General features: G+C 45.9%; 2 protein-coding genes across 4 annotated transcripts in view; both read right to left on the bottom strand.

The window, feature by feature from the left end:
- Positions 1 to 351: 351 nt before the first annotated feature.
- CCDC110 (coiled-coil domain containing 110) lies at positions 352 to 13196 on the bottom strand. The gene is made up of 9 exons (XM_070408058.1): positions 13043 to 13196; positions 11878 to 11999; positions 11404 to 11722; positions 6274 to 6329; positions 5935 to 6000; positions 4207 to 4311; positions 4049 to 4108; positions 1264 to 3373; positions 352 to 706 (listed from the first exon to the last, which is right to left on the bottom strand). The coding sequence occupies exons 1-9, from the start codon at positions 13194 to 13196 to the stop codon at positions 657 to 659; spliced, it is 3042 nt and encodes a 1013-aa protein (XP_070264159.1). The 3' UTR covers positions 352 to 656.
- A 5447-nt stretch (positions 13197 to 18643) lies between these two features.
- PDLIM3 (PDZ and LIM domain 3) overlaps positions 18644 to 27486 on the bottom strand; it is a 30511-nt gene continuing 21668 nt past the window's right edge. For 2 of the 3 annotated variants that reach the window (XM_070408203.1, XM_070408202.1), the window contains exons 5-7: positions 23044 to 23168; positions 21184 to 21295; positions 18644 to 19312 (exon numbers count right to left, since the gene is read on the bottom strand). In XM_070408203.1, the coding sequence (XP_070264304.1) occupies positions 19123 to 19312; positions 21184 to 21295; positions 23044 to 23168 (427 nt within the window). In that variant the 3' untranslated portion in view covers positions 18644 to 19122. Of the gene's footprint in view, positions 19313 to 21183; positions 21296 to 23043; positions 23169 to 24772; positions 25037 to 27486 lie in introns of all 3 variants that reach the window. The other variant, XM_070408201.1, reaches the window with a different exon arrangement.

The raw sequence follows: 27486 nt of genomic DNA on the forward strand, positions 1-27486 counted from the left end.
TTGGGTGACATCTCATACTGTTCACAGTTCTGGAATATATATGTAATTTAAGGGCCATTAGAATACACTCGGCTTAATTTACATCAGCTGGACCCAGGGAGCCGGCAGAGCCACTCCCTTGGGGGCGTGACCAGTCAAAAGATTGGGTGCCACCCAGTTTGACTCCCCCGCCCAGTGTTAAGGGGATGGATCTCATGATGTCGAAGGCCCACCCAGATGTGATGTAACTTCCTGTAATTCAAGTATAAAATAAACACATTGCTTTGGGACTTGGTCTCTCTGCCTCTCTGCCAGAAGAGGACAGAAGCCCACCCAGGCCCAGCTTTTGATCTATTTTATGTCTGTCTTTCATTTTCTCAATCCCCGAAGCGCCTCCATTTGAAGGAACCGGTTTAAGCTCTCTTTCCTGTGTGGGACTCGGAAAAGGGAGCCCCACGCCCCGGAACAATGTAATATGTAATATATACTATACAATGTATAATACATAATACATAATTTATAATATATAATATATATATATAAAATTTCAATTTCTAATTAAAAAACTAGTTTAATAAATTACAGAGTAAATGTAATCATATGTAAAAGCAAATTAAAATGATTTTGTAGACAAAAAGCTCTGGCACAAAGGATCTTGAAACATTGATTTTAGAAATTTATTTACATCTCTTGGATGGAAGCAATTGATTCAGTTTACTTGGAATTCCTGGGAAGAAAGAAGAATTTGTTTTAAGGTGGGAGTGCTGAATATACTTCAGAAAAAACAATAATTTAAAAAACCCCTGCTCCCTCCCAAAGTTGCTTTGTGCTTATACAATGTATAGAAGTAATATGAATAAAATAACATGAGTTTTATAAAAAAGAGCAAAACCTCTAAATAATTCCACTATATAATAAATTGGATACAAATCTTACAAAACTAAGTTGTATTCATCTTAAAAGCTCCCTTCTTTTTTAAAAAATATATTTTTATTGATTTCAGAGAGGAAGGGAGAGGGAGAGAGAGATAGAAACATCAATGATGAGAGAGAATCATTGACTGGCTGCCTCCTGCATATCCCCTACTGGGGATCAAGCCCTCAACCCAGGCATGTGCCCTGATGGGGAATTGAACCATATATTGAACCTGCTTTATAGTTTGACACTCAACCACTGAGCCACATGGGCCAGGTGAAAAAGTTTCCTTCTTATTACTGTCCTCTGACTCATGTCCAGTAGGCTAAAGGAATCTTACTTTCTATTAATCCACCACAATATACATACCTTTCAATTCAGGAGCTAAAGGCCTACTCCTGGGACCAGAGGTGTCTTCGTAAGTATCATGGTTGTCAAAATGGAATTTCTCTCTTCTTGATATGTAACCCATTTTTGACAGGTCACCATGCTGACCACAGATTTTTTGCATTAGATTTAAGTATTCTCTTTGAAGATTCCGCATCTCAAACTCCAAGGTGTCCCTCTCATTCTCTATACTTCTCACATAGTTCTCTAAGAGTAGTTTGTCTTCTGCAAGTCTACTGATGCTGCTTTCAAATTGTATATTTTCTTGACTATGTTTTTTCAGTTCTTCCTTTAGAATCTGATTATCTGTTTTAATTTCCATGACCATTTTTGATAACATTTCACATTCATTGCCCATTTCGGATAAACTATTCTTATAAATACTTGCTTCTGATTTTGCATTTTTTATTTCATTCAGGAAATTCTCTTCGGTAGTAGACTGGTATGTTTGCATGTTCTCAATTTCTCTTTCCATCATTTGCCTGGCAGCAGTAGATTCTTGTAATGTTGTTTCAAGACTAAGTTTTTCATTATTGACTGTTTCTATTATCTGAAGCAGGGCCTCATGTTCAGTTTTTGCCAATCTTTCTCTCTCTTTCAGCTGCACTACCTCTAGCTGGCTTTCTTTTAGTTCATTTTCCAGTGAGCTTTTTTCCTTTAGAAGCTGGTAGGTTTTCTTCTCTAACATTTCCCTTTCATCTTGTATCAATAGAATATTTGTTTTCATTGATTCCACTTCTATGCTCATTCGATTATATTCATTATTGACAATGGCCATATCGTTTTGAGTTTTGTGTTCTTTATTTTTTAGTTTATCTAATGTTTCTGTCATTTGTTGTTTCTCCAAAGAAAGTTGACTATTTTTTTCCTCTAGAGTTTTATTTTGTCCTTGGAGAACATTACATTTACTAATTACTTTTTTCAATTCTTCAATACAGTTTTTGCCCTCTTCTTCTGTTTTAATTAATTGGGACTGAATAGTGTTCTTTTCTTCAACCAAATCCTTAAGTTGCTTTTCATATATTTCAATTTTCTGTATCAGAGATTGTGTGGTAAAGACCAGAGGTTTTATTTTGGTCTTAAGGGCTAGATTTTCATTCTCCAGCTCTGCTACTTTTTTCTGTACCTGTATAGATTCTTTTAGGTAATTCTGTAAGTACTGAATTTTTGCAACACACTGCTCAGTCATGGAATTGACTTTGGATGTTTTCTCATTTTCAAATATTATTGGTCCTCGTTTTACTACAAGTGGTTGCCTTTCTTTGTCTTTCATTTCATATTGTTTTGAGTCAAAGAATGACGGTGTAAATGGAAGTCTGGAATGGAATTTTAAATCTGCAGTATTCTTGTCAGTGATAGGAATTTCTTTATTGTTTTTCTCATTCTTCTTTCCCCTATGTGTTTCACTCCTAGACAATTTTTTACATTTCCTACAAAAATTCAGATGGAATTTTGACACTGATTCCCTGAGTGGGAGTAATTTGCCTATTAATGCCTCTAATTCTAAAATTCGCTTTGATTTTATATCTTCATTTAAGTTACTTTCCATATTTTCATCCTTAATAAAGTTAATTTTTTCCTTGTGAATGGGGGACAGGTCATATTGAGTATTACTTTGAACATTTGTATCCATCTTTAAAGTTTGAAGTTCATTTGTAAGTGCCAGTTCCCTGTCGTGTGACTTTTGCAGCTCTTTCTTCATTTGCTTGATAGAATGGCAAATATCATCTAAATTTTCATGAAATCCGTGCTTGGGGAAAGGCACAGTAATTTTGGAATTATCCAGAATTACTCTATCAGCTCGAGGCATAACATTTTGAGGTGCATTAGCTAGAAAACTATAAATGTTATAATTCTTCAACATGTCAGAATTTTCTGAAGTGTTCATAATCATGTTTGAGGCTGGATTATCCATTGAAGTTCTTAGAGTTAATATGTCCTTGAAATGTATCTGGGGCGGCATATTTACACTTGGAGAGAGACAGTTGGCATTATCGCTACTGAATTTTTCTTCCATTGAAGGAAGAATCCTCAAGTCCTCAAAATGATGAATTTTCTCCACAGAGAGGATTTCTTCTTGATTCTCTGTAGGCTAGTAACAGTAAGAAGCACACTGTAAATGTACTGCCATTTGCCACGTGACCAACATATTAAGATAACATTTTGTGGAGGATTTGTTTTTGCAAGCAAACAAGCATTTCAATCACATTGACAGCAAAGAAGCCCAACAAATATGATTCATTTTCCAGAAAATCTACCAACAGTTGAGATCTGTAACTCTGGTCTTTGCAATTTGCTTAGAAAGTATACTTATTTCCTCCAGGGGTGAGATACATGGGCCAACCCCTCAATTTCAGAAATAGACATTTAACCTCTCTCAAGAGACCATCACAGATGGATGGGAAAGAGAGAAGCAATAGGTCAAATGGAAGTTTAAAGAAAAATGAGTATTTCCACTTCTTGGCTATTTGTCTCCCTCAGCTTGCATTCCTAGTTTCAGATGATTCTAGGGGCTGTGAAGATCCTGAAAATGTGAGTGCGAATCAGTACGGACACAGTGACACTGGTATGGACCTATTCTAGTGCATTCACCCTGGGTCTAGGTGAATCCTAAAGTAGAAAAACTCAAAAGTGGACAGATAGACTATAACAACTGCCCTGTATTTCATTTACTTGGGAATCTTTGGGTATCTGGACTAAGTTAAATGCCCTTCATACACCCTCCTAAGGGAAATGGGATGTTGCAGAAGTATGGGGGTAAACTCACGCCTTTTAGGGTTTTCAGGACAGGAATTTCCTTCTTTTCCTCTCTGACAATCCAGTCGCCCTGTGAAGAAGGGGAAAACGTAAAGTTGAAGATAAACTGGTTGTGGTAACATTTTTGAAATACCCAAATATAGAATGATTTTGCAGAGAATAACATACCTTTTCATTGTGTGTGTTGAATACTAGATTTTTTTCTGAGCTAAACTGTGGGTTTTCTACTTCAATAATACTTTTGTTCAGTATGTCACTAATTTCAGATTGTACCTTTAAAAAGATAAATTGAGAATGTTAGAATTTGATTTCAGTTTTATAAACTTATGAACGTCCAGGAGTAATAGTATAATTAAAAGATAACTTTTAATTTCCCGCATGTAAAAATTCTTTCCCATCACATAAAATTAAAACTTAACTTATTGTAATCTATATAATTAAAGATATCTTTAATAAAATGATCCCCTTATTATGTGATTATAAAATTAGAAAGACTAAACTTAGGAAAACAATAAAGTCTTACACAGTATATTCAAATAGTTTTAGATGTTTGATTTTTACATTGTTGAATGCATCAGAGACCTCTGTATCAGAGGTCTACTCCTTTGATCTCTGACATCAGAACGGGACCTAGTCTGTCGCTCTCAGGAGTTTCATCTTCTCTTTCCGTTCCCCTGCAATTGCGTTTAGTACAAGAATATTGGGGTGAAGTTTGTATCGAGTCTTCAGCGAATAAGTGTTGTGTTCTGCACCCCCAATACTCATACCCAAATCTCCTCTTTACACTACCCTGCATTCCTTCTGGATAAAGTCCATGCAGCGTTGGTGATGCGGATCCCACCTCCAGCTCCAGGCGTGGTAGGTGACTCAGCCCTAACCAGTGGGAGCATTGCCTCCCCTGGCACGTGACTGGTTCTAGCACCGTATGTGACCGGACCTGGGCCAATCAGAATCAGGCCGAGAACCTAAGTATAACCGGGAAGAGGGAAAAGCAATGTCCCCTCTCTGGCTGGGATCTGGAGGGAGAAAGGTGTGGACTCCTAGCAGCCCCTCCGTCACTGCCTGGAGTCTGAGGATCCATGACTGTGGAAAGCAGATACTTATCTGATGACCTGAGTCCTGATCACGTGACTTCAGCCTTCCCCGAGTGAAAATCCCTAGGGTTTTCAGTTACCCCAGCCAGTGCACTTTCCCCCTTAGTCAGTTTGGGTTAAATTTTGTGTCACTTATTATTTTTTTAAAATATATTTTTATTGACTTCAGAGAGGAAGGGAGTGGGAGAGAGAGACAGAAACATCAATGATGACAGAGAATCATTTATTGGCTGCCTTCTGCACGCCCCCCACTGGGGATGGAGCTGGCAACACCAGCATGTGCCCTTGACGGGAATCAAACCTGGGACCCTTCAGGCCGCAGGCTGACGCTCAATCCACTGAGCCAAACAGGCTAGGGCAGATTTTGAATCATTTATAATGAGAGTCCCTGTCTGTAGACTATATACAGTCAGTCTAAAAAACAACCAGTGAGCGCTATTTATTTTTGTCTCATATCCAAGTATATGTAACAGAATATAGTTTTCCCCAAATTTTGAGCCTAGAAATGTTGTGGCCTCTATTATATTACACAGGAGGCCTGATGCATGAAATTCGTGCAAGGGGCTTGGCCCTAGTGGCCTCAGCTGCCTCGACCCTCACAGCCCTCATGGCCCCACGGCCTCGCCCCCTGCCCACTGGTTGTTCTGGAAGGTCGTTCCACTGTATGGTCTAATTAGCATAGTAGCTCTTTATTATATAGGATTCTGTATCGGCTGACCAATTGGCCAGTGGTCATCAGTTAGAAATGTGGGTGATTGATTCTGTTTGGATATTTCCTGTGTGCAGATGAAGCGAAACGTACCATGCTGACATTCTGCAAAGTCTGTATTCGGAGAGCCTGAAATGATTCCAGTTGATGCTGAAGGGCCTGCAACAAAATGAACAAGGCGTGGGATTGAGTGTTTTTGGGGAGGTGAACATGTGCTTGAATTGTTGATTTTGCATTAATATCCCCAAAGATGCCATTTAGCAGGAGGGACCCCAGGATGGTCAGGTGACTCACAGTCTTCGCCATTCTTGCTAACTCTCCAATGCATTTTCGTGAAGAGTCTTGTGGAAAACCCATACGCACTTAGAAATTATTTATTCAGAAAACAATCAGCCTTCACCAACATGTTTGGAGAAAATAAAACACACTCACTTTCAATGCTGATTGTGGTTGAACTTGATTTTCTGATTCTGCTGTGCAGCCATATTCTAAAAAGAAAAATTGAACAGCCGTGTGATTTCTTTTCGAAGTTTTGTTTTTAAACAACTGTAATGGAAAGCAGTCTCCTGTTCTGGATGGTGAGACGAAGAGATAATGAGAATTTGAGGTGCACATTAGGAAGAACCCAAGGCTCGTCACATAATCAGTTTAAGAAATAATTGTTTTCACTTAAAGTGCCTAGTTGAGGTTGTAAAAGTGGTTTTACTGTACTTGTAACACCAAGCTTGAAACTTTCAAAAACTCAAACATTTTTGTTTGTTTCTGGGATATACTAGTAAAATATATATATATATATATATATATATATATATATATATATATACACACACACATATTTGGTAAAAATACTAATAATCCTCATGTTATGAGAGACCCTTGGCAAACTACTGTATGGGTCTTAGTGTCTATGAAACAGCCATGTAATATCCTTTCTCCTTACCATGGAAAACAAGTTGGATTAAGGGAGCCTAAGTATCGCCACGCTCTTACAGTCGTATAAAGATCCACGTGTTCCTTCCCAGAAAGTAGGTTACAGATCTGCATCAGGGGAGAGACTACATGCATTTCCTGACACACACCCCTCTTTGTTCCAGTGGTTGGCTACTTCCTTGCTTTGCAAATTTTTATTAAAGAATTTAAAAACAATGCAGTGTCTGAATGAAATGAAAGTTAGGAGAAAATGTGCCCCTAGGCTGACAAGTTCTGCCCTATGCGAAGGTTGTGTTGTGTGTGTGTGTTTTTTTTTAAATATCTACTTTTGTTATTTTTATTTATTCATTTTTAATCCTCACCTGCAGATATTTTTTCCCATTGATTTTTAGAGAGAGTGGGAGAGGGAGAGGGAGAGACAGGGACACTGATGTGAGAGAGACACATCGATTGGTTGCTTCCTGCACACCCCTGACCAGGGCAGGGATCCTGCAACCCAGGTACGTGCCCTAGACCAGGATTGAACCTGGGACCCTTCAGTCCTCAGGCTGACATTCTATCCACTGAGCCAAACCGGCTAGGGCCCTAAGCGAAGGTTGTGAGAGAGGTCAGCAGATTGCCAGATCTTCCATAAGCCGGTGGCAAAGTATGACCCCTCCCTGCCCACCGGCCCTCATCACCGGGAGGGCAGCTCGGGTTCAGAGCCTGGAGCCATTTAGCCAGTTGCAGAATCCCACCTTCATGGTGGGCAGGCAGGCACAGCAGGTCCCCTGGGGTGTGGCTCAGCTTTGCATCTGACTGGGGAAGAAATGGGCGTCTGAAACGTTGATCTCAGGTGAAAAGGAACTCAATGGAGGCCTGGACCAGTGCAGCAAAGCTTCCTAAAGTTTTTCAGACCCTAAAACCACCTCTGCTAATGTACTGGGATAGATCAAATGCAAATCAAAAAGAACGTATCTCCTAGAATTCCACCACCCAGAGAGAACTGTTGTTAACTTTGAGTACTCCCGCCCGCCCCAGGCATGTATGTGGAAAAAACAGAATGATTTTAGAACAGTGGGATCATATTACACATGCTACTTGAAAATAAATGGCATCAAATTTATATTTAATAGAATAAAAACTACGCATTATTGCTAGCATTCAGATCTCTTTTCACTACATGAGAGATCATTTCCTCTGAGATCACTCTAAGCTAATGAAAGTATATCAGGAAAAGGATTATGAGTTTGGGATTTTAATGTGTTTTTTTAATAACAAGCATTTCTATTGTATTCCGTGTTGATTTACTCCCTGCCAAGAAAGGGAGCACAGCTATGAGAAAATGAGCATCATACTTCCTCCCACAGCTGCTCCCCACTTTTTATGATATTTGCTAGTTATATTGTCTTCACACTGTGAAGTTTTACGATGTTTAATTTTGCTCTGTAACCATAATTTCCACAAAGCTGTTTAACACAGAAATAGCATATTATTATTGCAAATATTTTCAGCCCAACTTTGTTCTTAATGGATTTACTGTCCCCAAGTCCATCTCCTTGTGGCACCTGCAGCAGCTGCCTCCCTTTTCTGCACACATGTCCTTGGTCTCATTAGGAGGCCTTGCAAGTTCAAGGCTGAATACAGGACTTCTTTTGCTAAAACCAAGGAAGAAAAAGAAATCTAAAGACTTAGTTAAGGGACGTAGTAAATAAAAGATTGTAAAGAAAGAACATGGAGTTTAGATACTGGCCTAGATTTTGTATCACTTATAAGGCGAGTCCCTCCCTCCATCTCTTCTTTTCTGACCACAGTATGTCTGTAGTTCCCACGCTGCTACTCTGCATATGGCTCACGGGCAACCTGAGCAACTCTGCTCTGAATTTCTCTCATCTCTCATCGCCCTTCCGTGAGACCCGGGGCTCTAGCCCTCTGCGATGTGGTTTCGGTTTCGGAGCCACTGTTTTCCTCTGCACTTTTCTGTGGCCTCATCCTTAGGGGCGTGCCTGGGGGAGGGGAGAGCATTTGGAGCCGCATGGAGCCTTCGTTGGAGGACGTGATTTCTACTGTTGTGTTGTTACCTGAGACTCTTGTTAGAAATCCAGCGGGAGGTGCATCCTGTTTCCACAGGAAATACTCTTTAAAAAAAATACGATTTTATTGATTTCAGAGAGAGGAAGGGAGAGGGAGAGATAGAAACATCAATGATGAGAGAAAATCATTGATCAACTGTCTCCTGCACGCCCCCTACTGGGGATCGAGCCTGCAACCCAGGCATGTGCCCTGACCGGGAATCAAACCATGACCTCCTGGTTCATAGCTCGATGCTCAAACACTGAGCCACGCTGGTGGGCCAAGGGCAGTTTCTGTGCAGTGAGAGGGACAGAGCCCAACTAAAGTGTCTTGAGAAGGGAACGGGCTGTGAAGATCTGTCCAGCACTGAGTATAGGCACTTCTTTCTCATTTCACTATCGAAGTGAATAGGTGCCTAATGGAATAGATGTGAAGATCTGTTGGGAGAGATGTGAATATCAAGAAGGATTTTTCAAGCCTGGGAGCATCTAGTGTGCCTCCTTGCTGCTGGCGTCCCATAGGAGACAGGGAGGAGGAGATTCGGAGAACGAGGGAGGCTGATGGTGGAAGCTGAGAGAGAATTGAAACGGGGGCGGGGGGGGGGGGGGAGGGGGGGGAGGTAGAGGGTGTGGGTACCCAGCTAGGTAGGCTTGCAGATTGGAAGGCTGAGGGTGAAGGAGTGTGGGTCTGACTGCTTCTGTTTTGTTCCTGTAGTATGAGATCCTGTTACCAGTTGAGAGGTAGTGGTGAAAGGCGTGGACACACGAAGAGTGAAATAGTTCTCTTGGAGAGGGTTTGGAGAAGCATTTTCTGGGAAATTAAGTAAGTTTCCCCAATAGCACTGAGCTCCGTGGTATGACTCAGAGTGAATGTTTTCCCAGTGATATTCAGGGGACTCAGTGATGGCACAGAGCAGGCAGAGGGGTGGACTTTTCTGTTTTTTTTTTTTTTTTTTCTTAAAGCTATTCAAGTAATTTTTGGTTCTTCTTATGTGTTTCTTATGGCCTTTGTGTATTTCCAAAGGAAATAAATACTTAAAAAACCATAGAGAATTCTGGAATTGGAAGAGAAATTATCGCAGAAGCACAGAAAGGAGAGAGAACACAATCTACATGGACATTTAGATCCCTGCGGCAGGCACAGTACTGGGAGGGGTGCAGACCACGGAGAAGCTCAGGGCCCAGCCCTGAAGAAGCGCACACTCCCGGGAATGCACGAACTAGGGTTTATCCTACGTTAGACGTCAATTCTCTAGCTGTGTCCCCTGGACGTGTCAGAAGTGAGAAACAAGGTAATTACAGTGGAATGGCTTTGAGGTGGTTAAGTGAAGGTCTGGGGGATTTACTCTGAAGCCTGCGGAAGATTAGGTCACACTCAGTGCACACAGGAAGTCTTGGGTGCAGGAATCCTGTGCTTGTCTCGGCTCTCGGGGTCACCCCTTCTCTCAGCACCTCTGTGCCTGGATTACCCACATTCCACATGTAGGTTATGTGCCCCAGGGGGTCTGAGCCTGGCCCATCAGCTCGATAGCGCCTTCCACGGTGCTCTGCTTCCTCCCTGGCAGTCACGCTGACCCCCAGGCCCTCTGAGAGGCCTGCAGCCTCGGCAAGAGGCTCCCATGTTCCGATTCCCCTGCTGGCTGGGTATTCGCACATGCCCTCTGCACGCTCATGTGGAGCTTGTGGATGGAGCTCTGTGGTTATTTCAAACACCCTCCCCACAGAATGCCCTGTCGTCCATAAATATTTACTATAAGAAGTATTGCTTTTGGAAAAAGGATATCTTTCTGGTGTCTCAAAAACAACAACAACCCTCGAACAGTTCCTGTCTGGTGTTGAGAGAACCAGTATAGTGCAGTGTGGTGTTTAAGGCCTGGATCTGGACCAACCCCACTGAACGCTGGGCTCTGTCACTTGCTACCTGTGTGACCTTGGGAGTGTGTGGACCTCTCTGAGCCTAATAAGGGGATAATTTATGTGTGTATTTTAATGCATCGCTATGTTAAGTTCATTATTGGCAATAGGTGTCTTCTCTTAACCACAGCAAACCAATATTGGTCTTGGGCCATTCACACCCCCATAGCTGAAACTGCTCTGATGAAAGAGTTGAAATAAAGGAACAACACAGGGTAAAGCAAACAATGAAACTGAGATCAGAAAAAAGGCAAAAGCCCCTAAGTATTCGCTTGTCTCCACACATTCCCTTTTCTCAGCCCAGCTTTGGGCCAGCAAGTTCTGGGCCAACAGGAAGAAGGGGAGGAGAAAGCCACCCTAGGGAGCCCGTCCCCGGGTGTGTGTGTGGGGGGGATAATAAGGGGATAATGGTAGTACCTACTCTACTCCATAGGGTTGTGAGATCAAATGAGTTGATGCATTTAAATGCTCTGAACATCTGGCACAGAGTGATGCGCCCTTTTCGCTGTTCTTAATCTGTCCCATGTACTAGCTGCTGGGAGTACGCATGTGTGGGGAGCACCCCAATTGCGCCGGTGGATTTAAGCAATTGACCGGATACCTGTAGTAAAAGGCAGACGCGTTTCTCACGCCCTCGCCCTGGGAGCTTTGGTCCCGGGGAGTTTACCTGTTTCACTGCCACCGCTTTCCTTTGCCCCCTCAGAGGAATTTAGGATCTTGGACGCTGAAAGGAGGACGCAGTCAACTTCATCCCTTTCCTGATGATGCTTTTCTGCAACAGAACCAGACACGGCTTTTGGTATTGGTGGGAGCAGGGAGGCGGGGCGCGGGGATTCGGGACGCCGATGCCCTAAGCGGCCACTAGAGGGCGCGCTGGGGCCACGCAGCGGCGGCTGGACCAGGCGGCTTGGGCGCTGGAAGCTGTAGCTGGGCGCAGGGATGGAGGCGGCACTGTTCTGGGGTGAGCCGGCTGTGTGGGTGTGCGGCTAGTCAGGAAGACCGATGGTCTAGATGGGATGGTCTCTAGACTAGAGTATAGACTAGGGGGTGAAGGGGCCGCGCCCGGGGAGGCGGTCCCCTCCGCCCCCCACCCACTGACCACAGGTTCACCTCAAGGGACTGACCCGGTCCAGGCTCTTACCCGGGCGCATTTCTGCTGCTCAAGCTCTCTTTTCTTCCCAACTGCCTTCTCCCCTGCATTCCGCTCAGTAGCTTCCCGCTGGGGCAGCCTGTTGCCTGGTAACCGGATGGCTTGGACGCCACCTGCGCACGTGGGCGCAAGCATGGGTGGGGGTAGGGGGAGGAGGAAGGCGCGCGCTGGGGTCCGGGGTCCGGGGTCCTGGGCCCGGGACACCCCCCTTCCCACCTCCAGCCGCTCCTGGGACAGCTGCAGGTGAGAAGGTCCACCCTTTGCTGTGCCCTCCCCCCCCCCGCCCCCCCCCCCCCCAAACCCGGGACCGGCTCCCTAGGGCGGCTTTCTCCTCCCCGTCTTCCTGTTGGCCCAGAACACTTGCTGGCCCAAAGCTGGGCTGAGAAAAAGGAATGTGTGGAGACAGGCAAACACTTAGGGGCTTTTGCCTTTTTTAAAATCTCATTTTCATTGTTTGCTTTATGCTGTCTTGTTCCTCTTATTTCAACGCTTTCATCAGAGCAGTTTCAGCTGTGGGGGTGAACGGCCCAAGACCAATATTGTAAAGGGCTTTGGTTTGCTGTGGTTAAGAGAAGACACCTATTTCCAATAATGAACTTAACATAGCGATGCATTAAAATACACACATTAAAGCTGTGGCCGCATGCTAACGCCCTGGGCAAACCATCGCTGAGGTGCCTGTGGCCTTGGAGGCGGGAGGGGTCAGCTAAGGGCTGGTTGGCCCACAGTCCATTTTTGTCCTGCTCAGAAAATGGCGCTCTGTAAGTAAACGTTTTAAATGAGTAGATATTAATTTTGCAATAACATCCATTACAGATTTTGAAGGGAAAATGTAGACCAAAAATACCCCCCACTACACAATGGCTCAATACTCCAGATTACATGGACACGCTTCAGTGGGCCCAATAGAGCATTGCAATTTGGAAATTAACATCAATGCATACTTACCATCTGTCATCAGACCCCACGCAAGTTTCACCCGTTCTCCCAATAATGCCCTTTATAAAAGCAAAGGGTCCCGTCCAGAATCTTGTGGATGCAGTTGTCATGACACGTCTCTCCACCCAGGGTCTCACGGACTCGGCAGTTCCTACTTTATTCAGTGGGTGAAAGCGGATTCTCGTCTGTGGTGAACCTGGTGTACACGGCTGCTTACCTGTCCCTGACTGGGCCCCTGGGAGTTTCTCTAGCTGGCTTCTGTGTACTTCCGCCCCGTCTCCCTCGGTCCTGGAGCACCTCTTCGTGTTCTTCACGGACCAGATCTCCCAGGCTCCTCCTGTCCTCTGTCGCCCAGCCTGTGAGCCGGCCATTTCTCAAGGAGCCTTTGCCTCTTTGAGGGGAGAATGGGTTTTCACAGCCAGGATGTGAGCGCCAAGCCTGCACGTGGCTAAGCAGGTGTAGCTGCTCGCAGGCTGTTGCAGTGGACAGAGCCAGGGAATGTCTGCGTCTGCGTGCATGTGTATTTACATTTACACCCACACACACACCCACACACACACCTGTATTATCTATCGATCTATCTATCTCTCTATCATCTATCTATCTATATTGAATCCCATGTGTTCACAATACCCCTGGTTTAACATCACAGTGGTCTTTCTCGTTTCCTCCATTTCCATGTTTGTAATTTACCAACAATGAGAAAGTTGACTCTCCTTATCTTTTATACATTTATTAGGATAAGGAGAATCAACTTTCTCATTGTTGGCTCAGTGCATGAATTCGTGCACCTTGAAAGGAACTGTGGGCCACGAGGTTGTGGTGGGCACAAGGGCAGGTCTTGGCCCATTCTCTGTGCCCCCGCCTGGCCCCTCTGCTGCAGCCCCCAGTCCCCTGTCTGCCGGCAGCCCCGGTCCCGCTGCCACCACTCCCTGCACTGACTGCACCAGCCCCGCTCACACCTGCTTACGGCACCAGCAGTGGGTGTGAGCAGTGGCTCCAGCACCAGCAGCAGGTGCAAGCACCAGGCATGACCGCTGTGTGTGGGAGCAAAGAATTTTTAGCCAACAATGACAGTGACCTGTGCCCTGCCTTGGTCTGGCACCCCTGCTCACCTGCTCCACCATCCTGCCATGGCCGATGCCCACCATGTTCTGCGTTCTGCCGCCTGCTGCTGACGCCTGCCATGTTCTGCGCACGCCTCCTGGTGGTCAGTGCATGTCATAGCGACCGGTTGTTTGGTTGTTCGGTTGTTCTGCTGTTCGGTCTATTTGCATATTAGGGTTTTATATATATAGATGTGAGCAAGGCCCTCATAAATATTCATTCTCTCAATGCTAGTCTCTCACCTGAGCCCCCACGAGGAGGCCCTGGTCATCCCACTCAGGTTCCAGGACCCTGCACGGCCCCTTCCCTCCTGCTCTGTTTAGACTCTGGACCCTGCACTGGGCCTCCTCTCCTCCTGGACACACTCCTCACCCTACTTGGGCTCTGCCACCCTCTGCTGCCTCCTCTGTGGGGAAGACCCACACCTTCTGGGCTCTGAAACCACATACCAGCTGTTCCCATGCAGGGCCCTGTGCACTCCCCCGAGCTCTGCACACTGAGGCCGCGCTCCCCACAGGTGGGTGCCCTCCTTCCCTCCTTGGGGTTGGACGCCCCAAGTCTGCTTTTGCAAGGGCGTGAAATGGCTCGTCCATGCTTTTATAGAAGAGCTGTATCTTTTCGCCTTTCATGCTTAGATTTGCTGTTCACCTGGAACTGATTTTCATAAACTGTCAGGTAGGCGTCCATATCCATTGTCACTCGCTTGCCCCTCCCTTTGTTGTAGAGAATAATGTCCCACACCAGCTATCTACTTCATTACATTGTAAAATGTGTTTCCTTATGTGTCCTGCCTTCCTACCATCCTACCATCCTACCATTTGAGCCTAAAGTTCCTCATTCCCAAGTTGCTAAAGACAAGTACAATGACATTCGCTTGCCAAGCACATGCATTTGAAGAGACACAAGGGGTGGGATAAAGAAGTCCCCTTCGGTCTTCCCCAGTGAGAAAACCTCGTCCTACCGCGTGGGCTGGGAGAAGCCGGGCCCCGCAGAGCCCCTCAGGCTCCCTACTGCCGTGGAGTGCTCAGGTTTCAGAGATAGAAATGAAGGGCCTGTGATGCTCCAGAAAACCTGGCCCGAACATGAGCATGCGTGACACTCGCCTGGGCCCACCTGTCACTGTTCCTGCTCCCGGACACCGCCCGGTTCACCATCCCATTTCACATTGGGAAACAAAGTTTAGAATCAAGACACCTGTCCTGGGATGTTAAATCCCCTCCCTAATGTAATGAGGCTCCCAGTACAATGGGGCCTTGACTTACGAGAAGGAGCTCGTTAAGGAGCTCGTTAACTCAAATTACTCTAACAACTCAATGAAATTACTCTATCAACTCAATGCAAAAAATCGGCCGAGAGACAGCTAGTATCTCAAAAAACTCGTTAGTCGGGACACTCGTAAGTCAAGGCCCCACTGTACTTCAGCTTTTGGTGAACGATTCTTGCATAGACTCAATGGTGTTGAGAATTGTAGAATTATGTGAGAAAAAGGTTATTTCCCAGATTTATGTGGAGACACTGACATAGGGGAAGGTCAGGGATTTTTCAAATACTCGGTGATTGGTCAGCGCTGGACTTCCTGATTCTGAAGCCCTGGTTTTGCCCAAATCATTTTATTTTAATGTTTTCCCCCTCCCCCCATAACAAATTACAGTTTAATGAGACAGGACAATATTTCATCCACATTTTACAAACTATAGAGGCAAATATTGTGAACGCCAGAGCTGAAGTTCCTGTTTCCTGATAGGACATCACCCTCCCAGGACAACCTCCTCGGTGTGCTGAGACCCGTTCTGTTCTCTCGGCCTCAGTGGGCGACGCCTTCTCGCTCACACATGGCAGCCCTGAAGACATCTGCTGCTTCTTTGCCTGTGAAGTGCAGTGCTGGAGGGCAGGATGGGAACCTGTACTGCCAATGAGAACATCTGGGCGTCACAATATGGCAAGGCCTTCAGATAGTAGCTCCCCTAGAGAAGGCACTTTCACCTGCTGATGCACAGCTTCGGGTCCAGGAATCCGGAACCAGCGCAAGAGCAGGCACCCAAACAGGCTGGGCCGGTCTATTCTTAGCCATGGAGGGCCTGACCGAAATACTTCTGGGTTCTTTAGCTTCCGAAGATCTTTTCTTAATCCTGAGATCACCGGCTATGGTTAGTCATAGCTGAGACCCATGGTATATGCAACAGTAACCACGCCGCTCCTCGTACGTAACAAGTGTGGGCATTTGTCCTGAGCCTCGTGCTTTGGCCAGAGAAAGGGGGCCGCTGTGCCGGTGACTTAGGGAGTCTGGGCTGGGTTGTGGGCCTCCGGCAGCTCGAAGGCTTGATCCAAATGCAAACGCCTCCAGGCCAGCCTTCTGTATGTTTCCTCCGCTGTGTCTATTCAGGAAACAACTTGGTTGTGTCTATTCAGAAAAACGAACCCCACGACTCACTGAGGACCGCCACTCGCCTTGGCTCTTGGGAAGCTGGTTGCCACTTGAAGAAGGCTTATGGTGGGGATGCTGGGGAAGGGAGTGGTCTAACCTGACACCTTTGGGTGCTAAAGGGATGGCCACAGAGAGACAGCAGGCAGCGTGGGAAGGAGTAGATGTGAGGGCAAGGGCTGTTTTTAGAATGGCATGGCCATCTGAGCGTGTTTGCAAGCTGAGAAGGGTGCGTGCGGGGCAGAGAGAACCGGAGCGGGAACACTGAGCTCGAAAGGGAACTGGAGGGGCAGAGTCACAGGCAGGCGCTGGACCAAGAGGACCGAGGGTGAGCGGGGTCTGCTGCGCGTGGGAAGCTTTCACATTCTGTAGCGACCAGGCGGCTGAGCAGTGGGAATGAGGCCCTTTTTGCCCCACAAGGCACTGGGGCAAATAGTGCAGTTTACCGAGGCTGCGTAGGTGAGCGCTTTTCTCACGAGTCTTTCATTCGTACTTAGTGGAACCCTTTGTAGTGGGGTACACGTGCTCCCCACTGGGCTTCCTGAGTCCAGGTCAGAGATGCCGGTTCGCCCTCTCTGCAGACTACCCAGCAGATGGGGAAGTGCCCTGGGGCGCGTGACAGTGTGGGGTGCAGTGGGGACACCTGGGGGCTTGGTGCTTCTCCAACAGCTGCCACCGGCGCCTCCTTGTAGGAACCCCGCCTTTACCCTCTAGTCCAGACATAACGGTGCTGCCCGTTCCCACGTCTCCCCCGATGCTGGAGGGAGGCTGGGTTGCTTCTCAGGTTCTCCACCGTCGCTCTGCATTTTAACCTTCTCAGGTTTTCTAGGTCAGTTACCATGCATTTGCTCTTTAGCTTCCTGACGTTTAAGTTTGGATCTTTCCCAGAACAAAACATTTGAACGTGACACCTGAACCACAAGTGTAATGCCGTGGGGAGCCATTCATTTCTTTGGTCTCAGAGTTTCCGACGTACTTTCTTTCAGTAGCTCCGCGAAGGGATGGATGTTTTGGCGCTGGGGTTCCAGTTGCAATCGCAAGTGCCCACAGCAGCCGGACAGGCGTCCTGGCTCCCCTCACTGGTTCAAAACCTCAGACAGGTCGGGACCAGGAGTATGCGTGAATTTGGGCGAATCCGGAGCCTTAAGACAGGTGTGTGCCCTGTTTCTCATTGAGGACAACAGGAGGCCTGTGGGCAGCAGCTGCCGTGGACTGGAGATGATGAGGCCACGAGACAGGGGGCCTGTGACGGTCCCCACCGCCCCACCCTGCCGGTTCCCCTCGGTTTGTCCTGGGAAGGGACAGTTTCAGAAGCTCCCACGTGTCCCCAGTGAGGAGCATGGGAAACAGGAAAGATGTGAAGGTCAGGGGCATTGTCTTAGCCCCACCGTGGGAGAGGCAAGGTGACAAGCAGAGTCAGGCCAGCACTCCCCAGAGTCCACGCCCGGCTCCAGCGAGGGCCGAGTGGACACTGTGGCAGGTGGAGGTGGGGTTATGGCCTAGACCCGTGGTCGGCAAACTGCGGCTCGCGAGCCACATGCGTCTCTTTGGCCCCTTGAGTGTGGCTCTTCCTAAGCCTGAGGAGTACCCTAATTAAGTTAATAACAATGTACCCATCTATATAGTTTAAGTTTAAAAAATTTGGCTCTCAAAAGAAATTTCAGTCGTTGTACTGTTGATATTTGGCTCTGTTGACTAATGAGTTTGCCGACCACTGGCCTAGACCCAACTATACTGAGAAAACAGACCAGGAGGCAAACCAGGGACTGCAGCAGAGCCCAAGGGACCAGCAGCCCCTCTCTTCCTCGCGCCCCCCCCCCCCCCCCCCAACTGTCTCCTCTTGGAGATGCTGCCTAGGGGAGGAGGAGGAGGTGGTGAGCAACCTTTGAGCTCCAAGAAGCAGCCTCCATGGAGCCTGAACCTTGAATTTGACTGAATATCGATGTGAAAGAGACATTTGAAATGAAAGAGACTATTTCAAAGCCAAAGAAACTGGTTTAATCCGAAAGTGACGGCATTCCCTTTCACTAGCAAATGTAAATGCCTCTCCTGTCAGCAGAAATCGCAGGCTCCTAAGAAAGAGTAAATGAGTAATAAACACCGAAGAAGCCTCATTTTCTTAAAGCAGCCGAGGTGCACGTAGGATGGGGCCCTCTCACGGGAATGTTGATTCCGCTGCATTCATGCAGCGCCACCTCACTAGGCACACGTCCCATGTTTCACGTGGTTCTTATGTACGCGCATCCAGTGGTGTGATGGCCGCACAGGACACTAGAGAGACCCAGGGACTCGCTCCCCGACATGCACTTTAATGGTAGAAGCAGGTAACAGACAACTGCGGGTTGTGTTAGAATACAGATTACCACTCGGTACTCACTACAACTGCAAAGCCAGCTTGGTAAGGAAAGACAATTAGACTCCCCCCAATAGCTTGATGTTTACGTGTTCGAGGGTCATCATATAAATTTAAATTGTGGAGTTTGACATACAAAAAAAAAATGCTCGGTGTACATGTCCTGAAGTTATTGCTAACCCGAGAGAGAGAGAGAGAGAGAGAGAGAGAGAGAGAGCTGCAAACACAGCGGCAGGCAGGTCTGCGCTGCAGCCGGCGCGGGCCTCCCTCCCCCTCCTCCGCATGGCACCCTGTAACATAAGCATCTGAAGCCGGGGCTTTAGTTTTGGGCTCGGCAGTTTGCTCGACATCTGCCCAAAGTCATGACCGTCGCCCCGTGTAACTGCGTGTGCGTGCTGCTCGGCCCGCGGGGGGCTTAGGCCTTGGGATACAGCGTGACCGTGTCGTAGCCCTCGGGGGGCCTCGTGCGGGCTCGGGCGTGGGTTTCGCAGTACAGCTCGCCCTCCACGAAGAAGTAGCCCTTCTGCTTGAGGTTGAGGTTGCAGTCGGCGCACACGAAGCACTCGGGGTGCCGGTACTTGTCCCGCGCCTTCACCACAGCCCCGCTGGGGAGGAGAAGGAGGGGAGTCAGAACCGCAGAGGCGAACCCTGGCTCCCAGGTGACCGGTACCCGGGAGGCAGGAGGGTCTGAGCCGCATCAGACACCAGCGCCCCCAGCGGTACGCAGGGCCCAGCGGCGGCTCGGATGTAAGTGTCAGGGGGATGCACGGCGGCCAGGACACCCCATCATGCGTCTCCCTCTGAGATGACTGCTTTTCAGATTTGCAAACAAGTCGTTGCCATAACAATTATTGGTTATTCCTCTATCATCCCTCCCCCCACCCCCCGCCCCACCGCTGTTTCCCTGAAAGAGGGAGGTGTGATTCTGCAGAGGATTCTGACCTTGGCCGAGGTGGTTGCCTACACCAGTGGTCGGCAAACTCATCAGTCAACAGATCCAAATATCAACAGTACAATGACTGAAATTTCTTTTGAGAGCCAAATTTTTTAAACTTAAACTATATAGGTAGGTACATTGTTATTAACTTAATTAGGGTACTCCTAAGGCTTAGGAAGAGCCACACTCAAGGGGCCAAAGAGCCTCATGTGTCCAGTTTGCCGACCACTGGACACAACTGAAAGTCCCTGGCAGGTCCCCACGGCCACTTCTCTCACCCGGTTGAAAAATAGAGTCCCAGCTTCCATGTCAAGGGCCTTTATGCTTGAACGCCCACACTTGCTAGTTCACATCTTCACGTGAACCAGGTCATCTCCATCTCTCCATGCAAATGCCCCACGGCCACTTCTCCCACCCGGTTCTGTTCTGCTGCAGTAGCCACAGGGAGGCACCACGTGTCACGGCTGTTCGTGGCGTGGCCCGCCTCTGCTCTGTGCAGCACAGAAAAGACGGACCACAGGGCGGAGGTAGCGGGGGCCTTGCCTCTGCTGTCAAGCAGTTTGCTGCCCTTTAGGAGCAGTAATTGCTTTTGCTAACGTGACCAGCTTGCCCTGCTTAGGTCCTCTCTACTCCTGAGCTTCCTGTCTTGCCTGCTTCCCCCGCCCCCTTTTTAAAAAATACGTTTTTATTGATTTCAGAGAGGAAGGGAGGGAGAGAGAGAGAAACATCAGTGACAAGAAAGAATCATTGGTCGGCTGCCTCCTGCACACCCCACACTGGGGATGGAGCTCACAACCTGGGCATGTGCCCCGACCGGTAATCGAACCATGACCTCCTGGTTCATAGGTTGATGCTCAACCACTGAGCCACACAGACCAGGCTCCTCCCAAACCCTCTGCTCTGACCAGGTTTATCTCCCACCGCCTTGCCTCCTGGGATGGCCCCTGGACACTCGGACACGTGGTGCCTCCGTGTGGCTACTGTAGCAGAACAGCCCGGATGGGAGAAATGGCCGTGGGGCATTTGCATGGAGAGATGGATATGACCTGGTTCACGTGAAGATGTGAACTAGCAAGTGTGGTCGTTCAAGCATAAAGGCCCTTGACATGGAAGCTGGGACTCTATTTTTCAAAATCGTGTTTGAATATTTGTGCCACTTTGAGAAACGGGGGAAAGAGAATGTGTTGTAAAGAACAACCCGGTGGCTGCCGTGTGTGTTTTCCTGGGTTTATACAGAAAAGGAAAACCTCAAAGTTGGTACCTTAACAAAGGAGGGTGGGGAGACCTCTTTGAAGGGAAGTTTTGATTCTTGGAAATGATTTTTTAAATATACTCTGGGCAATTTTTCTTTTCATGAGGACCATCTGAAATGATAAGTCAAGATTTGCTGACTCACATTATGCGCCCATGTGAGGGTACATCTAAGGAATTCTGGTCAAATGAGATACGTGTGGTGGACGCTGGATTTCAAGCCAATGGACAGAAACAGGGAGCTGCCACCGAGGTTGACAGGGACCCTGGGTTAACAGTGAAACTCACACAATGCCACTCCCGCACTTGTCGCAGAGCGGCATCCTCTGCGCGGCGCCCCCGCCGCCGTGGACTTTCGTAACCGGAGCTCTCACACTCCTTGTGCCGGAGGGACGGTCATCTGAAAAGCAAAGTGTCGCCTTTTATGGCAAAGGCACAGCTGGCTGCAGTGTGTACTTGGCTTCTATTTTAAGGCGTGCACTTTACCCGAGGGAATTCCTAAGTTGCCCGCAGCCTCCTGTCCGAAGGAGCGGGGTGAGCACAAGCATGCCGTGCGCTGACCGGGCCTTGCAGGACAGTCAGTGGGCAGTTTTTGTTGTGGTAGGAAGCTGTTACAAAACGCTCAGAGATTTTGCATTTTTTTTCATTGTGGTAAAATACACATGATATAAAATTGCCCACCTTAATGTTGTTAGGGTGTACTTCAGTGGCATTAAGTGCATTCACAACGTTATAACATTGTTGCCTATATCCATTTTTAGAATTTTTTTAATCATCTCAAACAGAAACTCTTTACCCATTAAACAGTATTACCTCCCAGACCATAGTAACCTCTGTTGTACTTCCTGTCTCCATGACTTGTCTGTTCTAGGTACCTTATACTCACATACACGTACAATCATACAATATTTGTCCTTTTGTGGTGAGCTTACTTCACTTAGGGCCGTGGTCGGCAAATCGCGGCTTGCGAGCCACATGCGGCTCTTTGGCCCCTTGAGTGTGGCTCTTCCACAAAATACCACGTGCGGGCGCCCACGTACAGTGCGATTGAAACTTTGTGGCCCATGCGCAAAAGTCGATATTTTGTGGAAGAGCCGGTATTTTGTGGAAGAGCCACACTCAAGGGGCCAAAGGGCCGCATGTGGCTCGAGAGCCACGGTTTGCCAAGCCGCAGTTTACCTACCACTGACTTAGGCTGTTTTAAGGGTTCGTCCATGTTGCGGCATGCCAGAATTTCATTCCTTTTTAAGGCTGAATAATATCCCATCGTATGCATATACCACATTTTATTTATTCTTCATCAATGGACATTGGGTGGACCAGTATCTATCTGTTTGAGTCCCTGCCTTAACTCTCTTGAGTGTGTACTTAGGAGTGGGATTGCTGGGTCATGAGGTGACGCTACGTTTAATTTTTTCACGCACTGGCAGGACCATCGGCCAAGCACGAGGGTCCTCATGTCTCCACATCCTCACGATACTTGTTATTGTCCCTTTATTTTTGAGAACAGCCATCCTAAGGGGGGGATTATGCATTTTTGTGAGACTTGGAAAAGACAGTACCTACCTTTTGGAGGTGGGAAAATATTGGTAAGGGTGTGAGCCCTGAAGACGGGGGAGTCGGCTGCAGACCCAGCTCTGCTTCTCACTGGCTGTGTGACTTTGAACAAACCCACCCTCTCTGTGCCCCCGTTTCTCATTCGTTAAACAGGGAAAGCAATAGCTCCTCCCTGGCAGTCACCGTGAGGGTGAAATGATCATGTGGGCAAAGCGCTTAGCATAGAAGTGGGAACACACTACGGGCTCGTCACATTGTTATTTTTAGGTTTGGATGATGACACTCTGGAGTATGGGAGGCTGAGAAATTTTGCAGCGTCCACTTAAAACTCTGTTTAAAATGTGGCAGCTCAGCCAGCCCTTGAGCGCTGTGGATGGAATGGGCGTTGGGTGCCTTTTCACCAAGTGACACGTCCTGGGAGCGCCTCTCCCAATCCAGGCTCCACCCGCATCCTCTGGGCTAAGACTTATTTGATTTCCGAATAAAATCCATATTTAGACTTCCACTCCCAGTCTGTTTGCTGTCCTCCCCTCCCCCTAGCCTGCCAACAGGCTCTGCCAGTAACTGTCAGCAGGCGTCTCAGCCACTCACCATCGTTAACTAACTCCTGGAGCACCCGGAAGGAGCCCGACTGGCGGGGCGCGGTAGGCTCATCCTGATTGTTGTGGAGCATCCGGTACACGTCCGACTGCGGGGGCACCGAGGCTGTGGGTTCACTGAAACGACAGGGCAGGCGAGGCGGCGTCAGGGGCGTGCGAGCAGCAGGCGGGCGCCAAGCCACAAGACACCAGTCACAGTCATCGCTACCCCTGCAGTAGCTCCTGAGCGGAGATTCAGTATTTTCAGGTTCATCTCTGTTACAGTTCCCGAATAGCGTTTATTCACGTGGCCGCCTTAAACATGTCATTGGTTAACCTCAGGCTCACACCGGCCCGTCTCCATTTGGCCAAATACCATGGAGAGTCACTAAGAGGTGATTGTTAGGAAATGGTAATTTAAAAACAGACTTGTGTCTGATGAGTAGATAATTATAAGTAGGAACAAAATAAACTTTTTCTCAGAAAAATAGAGACAACATACACCTGATAGGAAGTGCAGGAGTGAGCCCAGTTTGATTATTCTTAGTCACAAAATTGTCCTTAAATTCAGATTCATTTCTGATGCTAAATCAAAAGTATGTGGTTTAATTTTGCTTTTAGGATTAATTTGCTTTGTTAACTCCTGAAAACAACAAAGGTATAATTTTGTTTGCAAACTGAAGGAATTCATACTGCCAGTGGTTGAAAGCACCTACTGCACCTATGTGAGTTATATTGATTACACTACTTTTCCTAAATAGCCACATTAAAATTCATTTACAACAACACCGGGAGCTTTATTTTAATAAACTTCTTACGAACATATTCATGATGAACAATAAAAAATGCCACAATAAAACTACGTCAGGCACTAAATGCTTTATTAGCTTATGTCATTAATGACATTGCCTAGAAAAGGTAATTACTATCCACACATAATTTTATTACCTATATCATTTGTGAAAACAATTATATCTGAATTTCCTTGCAAATTGGCTTTGAGATACATTATGTTATTATTACCTTATTGTATTCATCCCAAGAAATAGCTTTGGCATATTGTTACATAGCACTCTTAAGAATTATACTATTTTAATTTATACAAAGTGGTTCTGTAACATTAAAAAATAATAAGATTTTCCTTATAATAAATTTTTAATTGAAAAAAATTGATGGCAAAAGTACTTTAAACAAATGTTTTTAATAAAAAAAAATTAATCAAAATAGAGACAATTGGAAGTCAAATATCTACATTAACAGCTTAAGATATTCACTAATAAGCCCTTATTCATGGCAGAAATTTTAAATGGAAAGTAATGATCTCTCCACATGATGCCATTGGAAGGGAGAAGTATCATCTCTTTTAAAACTCCTCCGGACCTCTCATCCCTTCCCAATTTTTGACCCTCCAACGAGAAACATAGACTATGCTAGGTTGTTAATCACCTTTGAAAGGTGTTGTACCATAACTTGTAAAGTACACTGTAGCTTTTCAAAACACATATACATTTGGCCCTTCCATGATTTTAGCTTGTTACGATCGGTCGCATAAAACTCTACTTAATTCTTCAAATCACTGTTATCATTAGAGCTAGGTACTTGCAATAAATCCTTAGTATTTCTTCCTTAAAGCTTTTCACACAGCTTTCTTTCCATTAAGACAGTGTTAAAAGACCCCTGGAAAGCTGACATTGCCCATGTGTTTAGTTAGTATGCCCATGGTTCAGAAAGACTCATATTACCTCATCGAGGGTGCTTCCCCTAGCGCTGTGGAAACCTGACCCTGCAGTGTTTCCATAATATTGTCATCTGAGTACAACTGCATAGGAGTGTTAAACTGAGCATGTACAATCTTCACACCGGGGAGTTCCATTTCCAAAGGAATGTTAGGGGCCATCTTAGCAGCAACTTTCAAGTCACCTGGGCAAATGGTACTAACAGTGCTGATGGAAGAGGGGGTGCTACGTCCGCTGCTACCGTCAATACCAGACGGAGTACTGCATCCACTGTGTTAATGACCACGTTACACAGAGGGGACACAGGACCAGAAAAACCAGACAGGAGAACACAGAGAACAAGGACAGAGAGGTTAACAGGAATTGAAGACAAAAAGTGAGAAGTGAATTAAATCAAATGAAAACAAAGTGTTGATTTCTGGCTACGATTTATTTTAACTAGAAAGGACACTTAAAAATTCATGGTTGAAAAAAAGTTGCACAAAATCAAAAGGTATAGGTGATAGCGCATTTTTTGGCTCTGTTCAACCAGGCAATATGCAAGTTCAAGGTCACACATAAACAAGTTGTATATATAAACTGGAAAAGATGCGACCATACTCACTTTTTTAAAAATAGGCCAGATCATTTTAAACCTGACAATATCACAGACAAATGGTGCAGGGAAATTACATTGGCTGGGCACCCTTTTACATTTCTGTGGTACAATATTTAAAATTAAAAGATTAATGAGTGGTCCATACAAATAGTAACTGAATATGCCACACGAAGGTCCAATTAAATATTTAGGCTAGACATTTCAAAATAAGTACATTTCAGAAATGCAGTTGAGTTTAATTGAATCACAGAAACATGTAGGTTATGTGATAAAAATTATGTTTTAAGGCTATGTTGTAAACATTTTATTTGGACTATTTTAACTTTTTCTATTTCACTCTTTAATTTTGTGAGAAATATGCTTTTAAAAACTGTTCAGTGATTGAATACAGGCTCTAGAACAGCCAACAAATGCTTGTCACCTTGAAATTAATGATTAGAGAGCAAATAAGGTGATCTTGGACTCTTCAGAGGCTCCCTAGGGCTAAGGTATATTTCTTTTATACATCGCTATTTCATGCAAACTTTTGAAAACACACGTATATTCATGCATACTTATCATTTTCTTTACAGAGAAGAAGGGACTTGTTATTAAAACACCAGAATGGCCCGTCATGCAATTTTCAGGACAGCTGGGGAGAGAGCTCATGTTCTCTATGAAGCTAGATGGGAGACTGGTCACAACCGACATGCCAGGGACTAAAATGTCAGGTCTCCCCGTGCGTTTTACATGCAACATGAGAAATGCATTATATGAAAATGAAACATACTGAGATTCTTTAGAAGCACAGTCATTTAAGACAAAGCCAAAGGAATTATTAGTATTAATGTAACCTCCGTCATGCCTGCAGGTTAGTGTTGCTGCAAACTCAAGACAAAACGATTCATATGGTGTGTTCATCTCAATGTCAGTGTTCTCTTAGGGCTCAAGTATGAGCCATCTCTGCATTTACTCTCTAGGGCTACTCATGCTAACCTCAGCCCCACACAGAGAACACAAACCAAAAGGATTTGGGCATCGATGCTGTTGATTGATTAGTCTGGACAACCCATGCCACTAAATGGATTAAAAGTTGTTGTGTGTTTTGTTGTTTTTGTTTGTTTGTTTGTTTGTTTTGTGTTATCCAATTCAACCACCTACAGAGCCTAAATGAGGCAGGCAAATAAAGACTTGCTCCTTCACTCCTTGGCTTGAGAACCTGTTTAAAACTCAGTCTGTGAGTTGGTTGATCACAAACCAAAATGTCAAGTGCCTTATTCACTGTTTCCATAGGCTCAACGCTACACTGGCTCCTGAAAGTGACTTCAGGGGGTGAAAGAATAGAAGGGAAATTTCAGTTGTAATGCAGTTTAGTCAGGATCCTACTGATTTGATCTAAGTGAAGCTTATTAAATTGTAACTTTGGGATTTGAAATAGTCAAGTTAAACCTTGGGAGACTTGGGCTTAACGTAGTGAACCTTTTCAACAAGCATTGTAACTACTCTGATCTTATTGTGGGCCAGGCATCGTGCTAGTGGATGAAGTAGGATCAATTCAGAATTTATAGATACTCCTCTTTTTTTTTATAGTTGTAATTAGTAATCCCTTTCCGATGTTAGTGTTCTTTATACAGGCATGTTTGTGAATATAACTTTATTTAACAAAGGTTGTATTCTATTTCCTAATTTCCTTATCATTCTATTTAGGGCCCCCTGTCTATTGAATAGATAGGAAATAAACTCTAAGCAAACTAGAATTAGTTTCTTATGCATTTTGGGACCATTTTAAAAAATCTCTTAACCTGATGCTTTAAAAAATGTTTTTTTCCTGGTGTGGCTCAGTTGGTTGGTTGTTGTCCTATGAACCAAAAGGTGGCCGGTTCAATTTAGGGTGCATGATTGGGTTTCAGGCTCAATGGGTATGTAGGAGGCAGCTCATTGATGTCTCACTCTTATATCAATGTTTTTTTTCTCTTTCTCTCTCTCCTTTCCTCTTTCTCTAAAAATAAATAAAAATATCTTTAAAAGAAGTTTTCATGGGCTCCAGTCACTGTGAATATCATCATAGGTCATCACCATGACCTATTCCTGTGACTTGGAAAGGTAGGCGCTAATGAGATTTCTTGATGTTGACTTACTGACT

This window comes from Myotis yumanensis, unplaced genomic scaffold (assembly GCF_028538775.1).
Source record: "Myotis yumanensis isolate MYYU_CA2020_CCGP unplaced genomic scaffold, mMyoYum1.0.hap1 SCAF_3, whole genome shotgun sequence".
In the NCBI taxonomy this organism is placed as follows: Eukaryota; Metazoa; Chordata; class Mammalia; order Chiroptera; family Vespertilionidae; genus Myotis; species Myotis yumanensis.

Bases quoted from the DNA above. Each gene is read 5' to 3' on its own strand.
- CCDC110 (XM_070408058.1), bottom strand. From the start codon at position 13,196: ATGGCCGGCTCACAGGCTGGGCGACAGAGGACAGGAGGAGCCTGGGAG. The intron at 12,000-13,042 runs GTAAGCAGCCGT...CCACGTGCGCAG, and splicing joins AGGGGCCCAGTCAGGGACAG to GTGGCGTCCAAGCCATCCGG. The intron at 3,374-4,048 runs GTGAGTTTACCC...TACTGTTACTAG, and splicing joins TCCTGAAAACCCTAAAAGGC to CCTACAGAGAATCAAGAAGA.